This window comes from Mustela nigripes, chromosome 14 (genome assembly GCF_022355385.1).
Source record: "Mustela nigripes isolate SB6536 chromosome 14, MUSNIG.SB6536, whole genome shotgun sequence".
Lineage (NCBI taxonomy): Eukaryota > Metazoa > Chordata > Mammalia > Carnivora > Mustelidae > Mustela > Mustela nigripes.
The window spans coordinates 37,804,884-37,817,624 of NC_081570.1; the positions used below are offsets into that span (position 1 = coordinate 37,804,884).

Genomic DNA, 12,741 nt, shown 5'->3' on the forward strand with positions numbered 1-12,741 from the left:
CACACACACACACGTGTGCGCACACACAAAAGGAAGGAAAAAAAGAAAAGAAAATTGGGTAAAAGCTTTATTCCCAAAAGCCACAGAATATATAACAGTCAAAATAAACATAAGATCTATATGGCAAGTACACACACATATACATACATACACAGGTGCGTGTGTGCACACATATATCCCCCCAAAACCTTAGTAATAGACAGAAGGAAAACAAATTTAAATAAGTCAATAAACATTGCATATCTAAATGGGAAGAATGAATAATGTAAAAATGCCACTTGTCCCAAAGTACAATTAAAATTAAAATTCAAAGAGATTTATCTTAGACCCTGAAACATGATTCTAAGTACATCCACAAAACTAACATGTAGGAATATGAATATGTGTATATCAAATTAAAATATGGATTACAGGGGCGCCTGGGTGGCTCAGTCATTAAATGTCTGCCTTTGGCTCAGGTCATGATCCCAGGGTCCTGGGATCGAGTCCCGCATCAGGCTCCCTGCTCAGGGGGAAGAAGGCTTCTCCCTCTCCCTCTGCCTGCCATTCTGCCTGCTTGTGCTCTCTGTCTCACTGTCAAGTAAATAAATAAAATCTTTAAAAAATATATGATTACAGAAAGCTCTAATAATTAACCACACAGTATCAGCCAAATAATATACACTTAGAATAAACAGACATAATGGAGGAAAAAAGAAATGGGAGAGTACACAGAGACAGGATGAAGGTAGAAAGGATATTAATGGAGAACAGATTTTTGCTTCTGACAATGGCAATTTATACAAAGCAGACCAATCATCCTACTAAGAAGATTTTTTAAAAATCTGGTCAAACTATTTTTTAAAATCTGCTTGAAAGCACAGAGAAGCAAATAAGGCTGTGAAGAATTACAGTGCCAAAATCCTGGAGAAGAAGAAAAATCCAGGAGGATGAACCAGATATTGGAGTTTTTTTCTCTCTAAGGGCATCTGTTAATTCCACATGAAGAACTTGATAAATTCAGCTGAGATTTTGATGGTCTTGCAGACCTAGAAGCAAAATATGACTGTAGAGCTTACCAACAAGGAGAGATTTTCATACATTTTTTATACTTAAGCTCCTGAAAGGGCCCAGGAACAAAGATGAACTGGAAATAACCTGGTTTTGACAAGGACTGAAACCTGGCTTCAAATGACCTTAATTAGTGACATCAGACTGATATGATCAAGGATTGCCAGTTACTTGCAGCCTAGAACAGGTAAATAAAAGCAAAGAAAAGTTATCTGGAGAAAGATAGCATGATGCCATGCCCCCATTTTTTTCTACAATTTTTCACATACAATGTCCAATACACCAAACAACTAGGAATAGTTATAGCTACTTTTGGGAAACTGTTAAGCATTATTAACTAAACTAATTATATACCTAATCTATGACCCAAAAATTCTACTCCTAAGACTACACCAAGAGAATGAATATATATGGTTACCAAAATATTTATAAAAATACCCATAGTAGCTTTATTCATCAAAATCCAAGACCAAAAACAATCCTGATAGAAAAATGAATAAATTATAGTATAGTCATACAGTGGAATACCAAAGGGCAATAAAAAAGAATGGTTTACTGAGACAAACAACACAGATGATTCACACAGATATGAGCCATATCAAAGAAATATATTCTATGATTTAATTTATATGAAGGTCAAGAATAGACAAAAATAATCAATGTTGATAAAAGTCAGAATAGTGATTATTTTGAGGGGAGCACTGACTGGTAGAGGCACACAGAAACCTTTTTCGGCAATGGAAACACTAAGTCTTGGTGAATGGTCATTACTGATATACACAGATGTCACTAATCACTGATGAGTACACAGGGTTAAAATTAGTACATTAGACACAACACAAAAAAATAGCTAAGATAATTTTCAAAAATTATAAACCTGGAGGACTCAAACTACCAGATATCAAAACTGAAACTACAGTAATTAAGAAAGCATAGTATATATGCAAGAATGGACAAACAGACCCATGAAACAGGGCAGAGACTCTAGAAAAAAAATTGCATATATGGAGGCACTTAATTTATGACAAAGTAACATTATAGAGTGATGAGAATAAGAAAAGTTTTTTCGCCAAATAGCATTTTACACACACATATATAAAATAAAAATGAAATTTTATCCCTACTTCAAACCATAGATAAAAATGAAATCCAGGTAAAGTATAAATATAAATGTAAAAAGTAAAGGTATAAGGTTTTTAGATTAGAAGACAGAAGATAGAAGAGCATCTTCATAACATAGGGTAGGCCACAGAGTAGAATGCAAGCCACAGAGTAGAAGATACTGCATCACAGGTAACTAACAGAGGATTTGTAACTAGAAAATATAGAACATTCCTACAAATTAATAAGAAAACCTGATACAGAAATGAACAAAACACTTCACACATATTATAAAAAGGTATCCAGAAAGATTGGTAAATAAATGAAGAATTCTTAAACATGGGGTGTCTGGTGCCTGGCTGGCTCAGAGGGTTAAAGCCTCTGCCTTCGGCTCGGGTCATGATCCCAGGGTCCTTGGATGGAGCCCTGCACGTCCAGCTTTCTGCTCAGCGGGGAGCCTGTTTCCTCCTCTCTCTCTCTCTGCCTGCCTCTGCCTACTCATGATCTCTCTCTGTCAAATAAATAAATAAAATCTTAAAAAAAAAAAAAAGAATTCTTTTTTTTAAATTTTTTTTTAAAGATTTTATTTATTAATTTGACAGAGAGAAATCACAAGTAGACGGAGAGGCAGCCAGAGAGAGAGAGAGAGGGAAGCAGGCTCTCTGCTGAGCAGAGCGCCCGATGCGGGACTCGATCCCAGGACTCTGAGATCATGACCTGAGCCGAAGGCAGCGGCTTAACCCACTGAGCCACCCAGGCGCCCAAAAAAAAGAATTCTTAAACATGACCAAAAAAAAAAAAAAAAAAAAGCACTAAGCATAAAGAAAAAATTAATAACTCAAACTACATTATTAAATTAGGCTATCTTAAAAGTAATTTGTGCATCAAAAGAACAACTAATAGATAAAAAATGCAAGCCACAGAGTAGAAGATACTGCATCACAGGAAACTAACAGAGGATTTGTAACTAGAAAATATAGAACATTCCTACAAATTAATAAGAAAATCTGATACAGAAATGAACAAAACACTTCACATATATTATAAAAAGGTGTCCAGAAAGATTGGTAAATAAATGAAGAATTGGTCTACCTGATTTGTCTTCAGGTAAATGCCCAATAAAACCATTATTCACCCATTATAATAACTAAAATGAAATAGTCCAGCAATGCCAGGAGTTGGGAAAGACATGGAGAACTACTTTCATCCATGGCAGAGTGTATACTGGTAGAACAACACTGAAACTGTTTGGCAATGTCTGCTCATGTTGACCCTAAGACACTACAATTCTACTTCTATGTATACACCAAATAGAAATGCATGCTCATGAGCACCAAGTCATGTAATCAGGAATGCTCACAGCAACATTATTCAAAATAGCAGGGCACCTGGGTGGCTCAGTGGGCTAAGCCTCTGCCTTCCGCTTGGGTCATGATCTCAGGGTCCTGGGATAGAGCCCCCCATCGGGCTCTCCGCTTGATCGGGAGCCTGATTTCCCCTCTCTCTCTGCCTGCCTCTATGCCTACTTGTGATCTCTCTCTCTGTCAAATAAGTAAATAAAATCTTTTAAAATATTAGCAAAAACTAGTAACCTAAATGCCCATCAATGTCCACAAAGAACAGAGTAAATAAATTGGAGTAGAGTCATGTAATAAAATATTATACAGCAGTAAAGATGAATGGATTAGTTACAACACCACAGATAAATTTCTCAAGCAAAATGCTGAGCAACAAAGTCAGGCACAAAAGAATTCACACAGTATGACTCCATTTATTTAGTGTTCCAAAATACACAAAGCTAAATTATATTAGACATTAAAATGGAAATTCTTTTGTGAAATAGAGAGGAAATAGTGATTAAGGGTGATATAAGTTCTAGAAATGCTCTATTTCTTCTGATTACACAGGTATTCACACTGTAATGCAATTTCCTTTTTTTTTCTTCTTTAAGATGTTATTTATTTACTTTTTAGAGAGACCATAAGCAGGGGGAGTGGCAGACAGAGCAGGCAGAGGGAGAAGCAGGCTCCCCACTGAGCAAGGAGGCCAACATGGGACTTGATCTGAGGACCCTGGGATCATGATCTGAGCTGAAGGCAGATGGTTAATCAACTGAGCCACCCTGGCATCCCTCACACTGCAATATTTCAAAGAACTATAAATAGATGCTTGAGTTAAACATGGTAGGTTAAACATACACATTAGCTATGTTCCCTTCTGAACCCTCAATAAAAAAACAAAAGATTAAACACACACACACACACACACACACACACACACACACTCCCTCTCTCTCTATTTCTCTCTCTCTCAATGGCAAAACCTGAGAGGAAACAATTTGAACAGAAGTGGTAACTGAGTTAACAGGAGAAAGGATCTTAAGCCAATAGACAGGAAATCTTAGAAGCAATCAATGTTATACTCAGGAATTCCTAACAGATTTAGTAATAACAGATTTAGTAATTGGTGGTGCCAGGTACCTCTGGAAATGACAGAATCAATGGGGCTAAAAGCCAGAGCAGCTGAAAGTTTAAGAAGCAGTCAAAAACCCAAATCCTTCCTCCAGTGTACACTGCTAGGAAACTGTCTTTCCTCATACCCAAGCAGGTAAGTTTTGAAGTTTATTTTTTGGAGAGGGTGGGACAGGGAGAAAAGGGTGGAAGGGAGGGAGGGAAGATGAGGCAAGAGGGAAGATTAGTCATCCTTGTCCTGCTCATTGTTGTTCTTGGAATGGAAACAGCAGATATCATTGATAGCAGGGGTACTATCTGAAAACAGGTAGATGAAGAGTCCGGGCTACATATTGATACTTTACCACAGCTGGTTCTTCCACAAGGTTCTAAAATCAGTAGTAGCCAAGTTTATAGCCTCTAGGAGAAAGATATAACTTATTTTTCTACTGAACATGACCAGCTAAAGAGAAAAGACATAAAAAGATGCCGAATCCTAAGTTTTCCAATAAGATGACCCAGAGAAATTATCTTAACTTGAAAGTCCATACTGACAATCTCCATCGAGGAGGAACCCCAACAGATTCAGTAATTAGTAGTGCCAGGCATCTTTGGCATATAATTTCTAAAAGCATACTAGTCTTCTGCTCTTCAAATATGAACAGATGGCCAATAATTTGATGACATCCTCTAATATTAAAGGCAGAAACAAAAACACAAAGCAGAAAATAAAAGCAGAAGCACCAGTTTGTTTTCCCAAATCCCCTCATAAAAACAGACGCAGCAATTACATAGCAAAACCATAAACCTATGGACAACATTTATAAAAAAGTAAGGTGGGACGCCTGGGTGGCTCAGTTGGTTAAGCAGCTGCCTTCGGCTCAGGTCATGATCCCAGCGTCCTGGGATCGAGTCCCATATCGGGCTCCTTGCTCTGCAGGGAGCCTGCTTCTCCATCTGACTCTGCCTTCCACTCTGTCTGCCTGTGCTCGCTCCCGCTCGCTCTCTCTGACAAATAAATAAAATCTTAAAAAAAAAAAAAAGTAAGGTGATAAGATATCTCTACAAACCACTCACAGTCACAAAACCCATGGATATCACCATCTATTTATTCAGGGAAGCAGAAGGAAGTAAGGGGCAATCTAAAGGACCTGGGAAGAGATCCCCAAAATAGCCAGCAGGTGCTCACTGGGAACCACAGGTCAATTTGAGAAAAATAGCTGAAACTGGGCAAATGCTAGCCCATTCTAGTAGTTGGTGAATTCAAAAGGTTTAAGGTAAGTCCCAAAGACGGTAGTCTGGCAACCTGTAAGAACTATAGAAACTGACCACCCAGGGTTCAGAGCCCAAGAAACCAGAAAGCTAGGACAGAGCCCAAGAAACTTAAGAGAAGAGAATACAAATTAAACAGGTATCCAGACTGGCAATGAAGAAGTCAAACTCTCTCTCTTCGCAGATGACATCATTCTTCATATGGAAAACCCAAAAGACTCCACCCCCAAACTACTAAAACTCATACAGCAATTCAGTAACGTGGTAGGATACAAAGTCAATGTACAGAAATCAGTGGCTTTCTTATACACTAACAATGAAAATACAGAAAGGAAAATTAGAGAATCGATTCCATTTACTATAGCACCAAGAACCATAAGATACCTGGGAATAAACCTAACCAAAGAGGTAAAGGATCTGTACTCGAGGAACTATAGAACACTCATGAAAGAAACTGAAGAAGATACAAAAGGATGGAAGACCATTCCATGCTCTTGGATAGGAAGAATAAACATTGTTAAAACGTCTATACTGCCTAGAGCAATCTATACTTTTAATGCCATTCCAATCAAAATTCCACCAGTATTTTTCAAAGAGCTGGAGCAAATAATCCTAAAATTTGTATGGCATCAGAAGAGACCCCGAATTTCTAAGGAAATGTTGAAAAGCAAAAATAAAGCTGGCGGCATCACGTTACCTGATTTCAAGCTTCACTACAAAGCTGTGATCACCAAGACAGCATGGTACTGGCATAAAAACAGACACATAGACCAGTGGAACAGAGTAGAGAGACCAGATATGGACGCTCAACTCTATGGTCAAATAATCTTCGACAAAACAGGAAAAAATATACAGTGGAAAAAAGACAGTCTCTTCAATAAATGGTGCTGGGAAAACTGGGCAGCTATATGTAGAAGAATGAAACTCGAGCATTCTCTTACACCGTACACAAAGATAAACTCTAAATGGATAAAAGACCTCAATGTGAGACAGGAATCCATCAGAATCCTAGAGAAGAACATAGGCAGTAACCTCTTCGATATCAGCCACAGCAACTTCTTTCAAGATATGTCTCCAAAGGCAAAGGAAACCAAAGCGAAAATGAACTTTTGGGACTGCATCAAGATCAAAAGCTTCTGCACAGCAACGGAAACAGTCAACAGAACAAAGAGGCAACCCACGGAATGGGAGAAGATATTTGCAAATGACAGTACAGACAAAAGGCTGATATCCAGGATCTATAAAGAACTTCTCAAACTCAACACACACAAAACAGATAATCATATCAAAAAATGGGCAGAAGATATGAACAGACACTTCTCCAATGAATACGTACAAATGGCTATCAGACACATGAAAAAATGTTCATCATCACTAGCCATCAGGGAGATTCAAATTAAAACCACATTGAGATACCACCTAACACCAGTTAGAATGGCCAAAATTAGCAAGACAGGAAACAACGTGTGTGGGAGAGGATGTGAGAAAGGGAAACCCTCTTACACTGTTGGTGGGTGTGCAAGTTGGTGCAGCCACTTTGGAAAACAGAGTGGATATTCCTCAAAAAATTAAAAATAGAGCTTCCCTATGACCCTGTAATTGCATTATGGGTATTTACCTCCAAAGATACAAATTTAGTGAAAAGAAGGGCCATCTGTACCCCAATGTTTATAGCAACAATGGCCACAGTCGCCAAACTGTGGGAAGAACCAAGATGTCCTTCAATGGATGAATGGATAAGGAAGATGTGGTCCATATACACTATGGAGTATTATGCCTCCATCAGAAAGGATGAATACCCAACTTTTGTAGCAACATGGAAACATGGACGGGACTGGAAGAGATTATGCTGAGTGAAATAAATCAAGCAGAGAGAGTTAATTATCATATGGTTTCACTTATTTGTGGAGCAAAGGAAATAACACGGAGGACATGGGGAGATGGAGAGGAGAAGGGAGTTGAGGGAAATTGGAGGGGGAAATGAACCATGAGAGACTATGGGCTCTAAAAAACAATCTGAGGGTTTTGAAGGGGTGGGGGGTAGGAGGTTGGGGGAGCCTGGTGGTGGGTATTACGGAGGGCACGTATTGTATGGAGCACTGGGTGTGGTGCATAAACAATGAATTCTGTTACACTGAAAAGAAATTAAATTTTTAAAAAATGGAAAGAAAAAAAAAAGTTAAACACAGGGGCGCCTGGGTGGCTCAGTTGATTGTCTGCCTTCTGCTCAGGTCATGGCCCTAGGATCCCGGCTCAGGAGGGAGCCTGCTACTCCCCCTCCCTCTGCCCCTCCTCTTCCCTAATGCTCTCCCTCACTGTCTCACTCTCTCTCGCAAATAAATAAATAAAATCTTTTAAAAAGTTAAACATTATACATATTATACAATCCATCTTATAGCCATATATTCATAGCAATACTGTTCATAAGAGCCAAAAACTAGAAATAATGCAATGCTCATCCAAATGTCCATAAAATAGAAATAATGTTAAATGTAGAAAAAATTTTTAGAAGAACTGCCTTCATGAACTATCTCTGATCTATAAACATGCTGTGTCATTTCATTTGCTTTTTTTAGCTGATCTTTAATTTCACTCCAATGTTTTGGAGTTTTGGAAAGGGAAATAAATTTCATACAATAGAATACTAACTTGTCAATAAAGAGGAATGAAGTACTAATACATAAAACAACATGGATAGATCTCAAAAATATTATTATTATTTTTTTATGGCTTAGTGGAAAGACCCACTTTATTTATTTATTTATTTATTAAATTTCTATTTTTTATAAACATATATTTTTATCCCCAGGGGTACAGGTCTGTGAATCACCAGGTTTACACACTTCACAGCACTCACCAAAGCACATACCCTCCCCAGTGTCCATAATCCCACCCCCTTCTCCCTCAAAAATATTATTTTAAGTGAAAGAAGCCAGACACAATAGGCTATATATTATATGAATCTATACACATGAAATTTCTAGAAAAGGCAAAGAGGGAAAATAGATCTGTGGTTGTTGGGGATGGGAAGTGGCCATAAGGAATGCTGGTAGATGACCATTAGGGAAATTTTTGGGTCATGGCAGTATCACAAATTGAATCGTGAGGATGGTTCACAACTGCATAAATTTTCTAGAAATCATTTAAGTACAATTACAATGATGAATTTTGTGATATGCAAATTATGCCTCACTAAAGCTATTACTATAAGGAAAGAAGAGAAGAATGACTCTGGCTTTCTTGAAGAACTATGTTTCAGAGTAAACAAATTGCTAATAAAGAAGATTTCTTTTACAGAGGAATTCCAGCTAATAAATACAGAAAGTGACAATATTAGGAAAATCACACTTTGTAATCCCTACTTAAAAGACAGATCTCAAAGTTACTTGAGGAAAGACTGATGAGGAACTTTGCAATGGAAGAATCAGGCTGGTACTGCCTGGAGCTAAATCATCAATTTTAACATCACTAAACTTAAGACCATCAGACTCATATACAACTTGATATTTTACAACAAGTACACAGAATCAACTCTGAAGGATTCTTGCCAAAAATTAAACCTCTAGATCTAATCAAACCTCTAGATCTAATTATCAGTTTACATAATACAGTAATAAACAACTCAACAGCCCTTTAAGGAAGCAATCAGTCAATCCAAGTTAAAGGATGTTCTAAAGGACTTGGTTTTTCTAGTAAATCCACAGCAGTAAAGGGGTGCCTGGCTGGCTCAGTCGGTGGAGCGTGTGACTCTTGACGTTGGGGTTGTAGGTTTGAGCCCCACGATGGCTATGCAGATTACTTAAAAATAAAATCTTAAAAAAAAAAAAGTGAGGGGCACAAATACAGAGAAAAAGATTTAAGAGGTAAACACTGATACATAGAGTATGAACTATACCTTGATTGGATTCTGATTTTAGCAAACCAACTGTAAAAAGATGTTTTGGTGACAAGTGGGGAAATCTTCATAATGACTACATATTTGATATTATTAAGAAATAATTAATTTCCTTGCATGATACCAGCATAGTGGTATGCGTGTATGTGTAGCTAGAATACCTGTGGTAAAATGATGTAAAGATGTGCTTTTAAAGATAACCACAATTACTTTAAGTGGCAGAGTACACATGTAATAAAACTGATAATGTGTTGAAAATTGTTGAAACTGGACAATAGGTATATTGGACTTCATTGTCCCATTCTCACCACTCTTAGTATGTTTTTAATTTTTCATATTAATAAGGTTAGTGGACAATGAAAGACTATAAACTTAAGAGAAAAAAAGTAAAAGAAAAAGGGGAGCCATAGCTCACAAGAGAGGTCAAAGATAAGGACTGACATGTAAGTCTTCAGAAGATGGAGAATACATGAAGCCTAGTCTTTGGAGAGCAGAATACAAGAAGAAAAATAGAAAATACATAAAAAGAGACCGGAGAAGTAAAGCCAGTGGAATAGTAATATTTAAAGACAGAGCAGAGAAAGAGGAGTTTGAGAAAGATACCAAAAAGTAGAATCAGTAAGATGGGAAGAGACCTAAGAGAAAAACTAAATCAGAAAAAGCAAGGCAAGAACGTTTCCAAATAATAATAACCACAATAATAACCACTAAGTACTCTTATTATAGTCCCCAAATTTCAAATCAAATAGAAAAAAAGGGGTACCTGTGTAGTTCAGTCAGTTAAGCATTCAACTCTTGGTTTTGGTCCAGGTCCTGATCTCATGGTCTGTGAGACTGGGCCCTGTATGGGGCCCTGAGCTCAGTAAGAGCCTACTTGAATATTCTCTCCCTCTGTCCTTCCCCTGCTCCCACTCTCCCACTCTCCTTCTCTTTCTCTCTCTCAAATAAATAAATCAATCTTTTAAAAAAACACAAATAGTAAAAAAAGAATTGTGTTTTGAAAAAAAGAATTTCAGAATGAAATAATTATCTCATATTTAGATGAGATAATACTAGATATTAGATAATATTTAGATATTTAGATATCAGAATTCATATTTTCTAAGATACACAAAACAATTTCCCAGTTACTGAAGATGTACAAGAAATATTAACGTTTATTTAATGTTAATTTTAGAAAAGGCATTTACCTACTAACACCAAACTGCTGCTTACCTAATCCACCACAGTGAAAGATAGAATATCAAGCACTAGAACAACTACAAAAAAATAAATAAGGTATTGACGCTGGCCATAAAGAGTTCTCTGGAGACGAATCATTAAACTGTATAATTCACAAAGATAAGACAGTAAGCTGGCCTATTTCTCCCCATATGCCCAGATTCCAGCAAGGTGCTGGGTTCCATGTTTCTACAAGGCTGGAATCCCAGTGGGGTGCAGGGGGGAAGAACAGGTGACATTGATGATGCCCATTATTGTTGATGTTTTGAACCACAGATATTTATTAGACCAAACCGGTGATCTCAGATCCCTCTCTAATCACAAGAATAGATAACAGAGCTTTTCATTTCATACCCTGAGCTTGAGTAACTTATTCCCAAATATATATACAGCTTTGCATTGCTGCCCTCAAAAATAATTGTATCTTTTTATAGTTGATTCCTAGTACTTTGAGGAATTTACTATTACTCACAGTCTTGAAAATGTCACTTCAAATAATTTACCAACATATTAGATGCAATAAAAAATGCAAATCATATATAATTTTAAGCTGCCATTACTTCAATATTCTATTATTTACTCTATTAATTTGTAATACACTGGGGTTAAAGACATATGCTTGTTTGCAGGGCAAAGCCCCACCCAACATGGATCTCTATCTTTACATCAAAAACACTTCATATCATCTAAATCAATATAAGGTTCAAGTAAGTCTTTTTGATACCCACAGACCTAATATAGAAAAAGCAAAAACTCTCAGCCTCTGTACAACACATGTATATTTTATTATTTCCAGGTATATTCTTATTCTGAAAAATGTTTTTAAAAATTGTTTTAAAATAAGGGACGCCTGGGTGGCTCAGTTGGTTAAGCGGCTGCCTTTGGTTCAGGTCATGATCCCAGCATCCTGGGATCGAATCCCACATTGGGCTCCTTGCTCGGCGGGGAGCCTGCTTCTCCCTCTGCCTCTGCTGCCACTCTGCCTGCCTGTGCTTGCTTGCTCTCTCTCTCTGGCAAATAAATAAATAAAATCTTAAAAAAAAATTGTTTTAAATTATCAACTCAAGATTTTTAAAATTCTTAGTAGACTCTTTTTAACTTTTACCTGACCCAAGATTAAGAAGCATAATTCTAAAATGTCCTAGAATCAGGAATTAAAAGTTAAAGACTTACATTCAAGCTGTGCAACCACATCTCCAGGGTCAACTGCTTCAGGGAACACCTACAGAGGGAGAGCAGGGAGGGAGGCAAGGTGGAGAGGAGGAAGTGAGAGGAATATACACATAAAACAACACTCTCTGTGTTTTCCCTCTCATTCCCCAAATACTCCTTTCCCAACCAAAGAAACTTTTTTTTTTTTTAAGATTTTATTTATTTATTTGACAGAGAGAGAAATCACAAGTAGACGGAGAGGCAGGCAGAGAGAGAGAGAGGGAAGCAGGCTCCCTGCTGAGCAGAGAGCCCGATGCGGGACTCGATCCCAGGACCCTGAGATCATGACCTGAGCCGAAGGCAGCGGCTTAACCCACTGAGCCACCCAGGTGCCCCCCAAAGAAACTTTTGACATTATTGAAGACTGTCACTTCATCTCTGCTTCCCATGATCACTATGGAGGATTTGACAATTACATATTATGGCTAGCCGACGCACCCTCTCTAACTTCATCCGTGCTTGATCTTCACCTCCAGTTCCTCCCCTGCTTGTTTCCATGGTCATACTGGCCTTCTTCGTGCTCCTGCAACTCATCAAACT

General features: G+C 37.6%; 1 protein-coding gene across 5 annotated transcripts in view; it reads right to left on the minus strand.

Annotated features, from left to right (window-relative positions):
* SPATA6 (spermatogenesis associated 6) overlaps positions 1-12,741 on the minus strand; it is a 137,258-nt gene that overhangs the window by 104,710 nt on the left and 19,807 nt on the right. For 4 of the 5 annotated variants that reach the window (XM_059374666.1, XM_059374667.1, XM_059374665.1 and 1 more), the window contains exon 3: positions 12,163-12,211. In XM_059374666.1, the coding sequence (XP_059230649.1) occupies positions 12,163-12,211 (49 nt within the window). Of the gene's footprint in view, positions 1-12,162; positions 12,212-12,741 lie in introns of those variants that run through there. The other variant, XM_059374669.1, reaches the window with a different exon arrangement.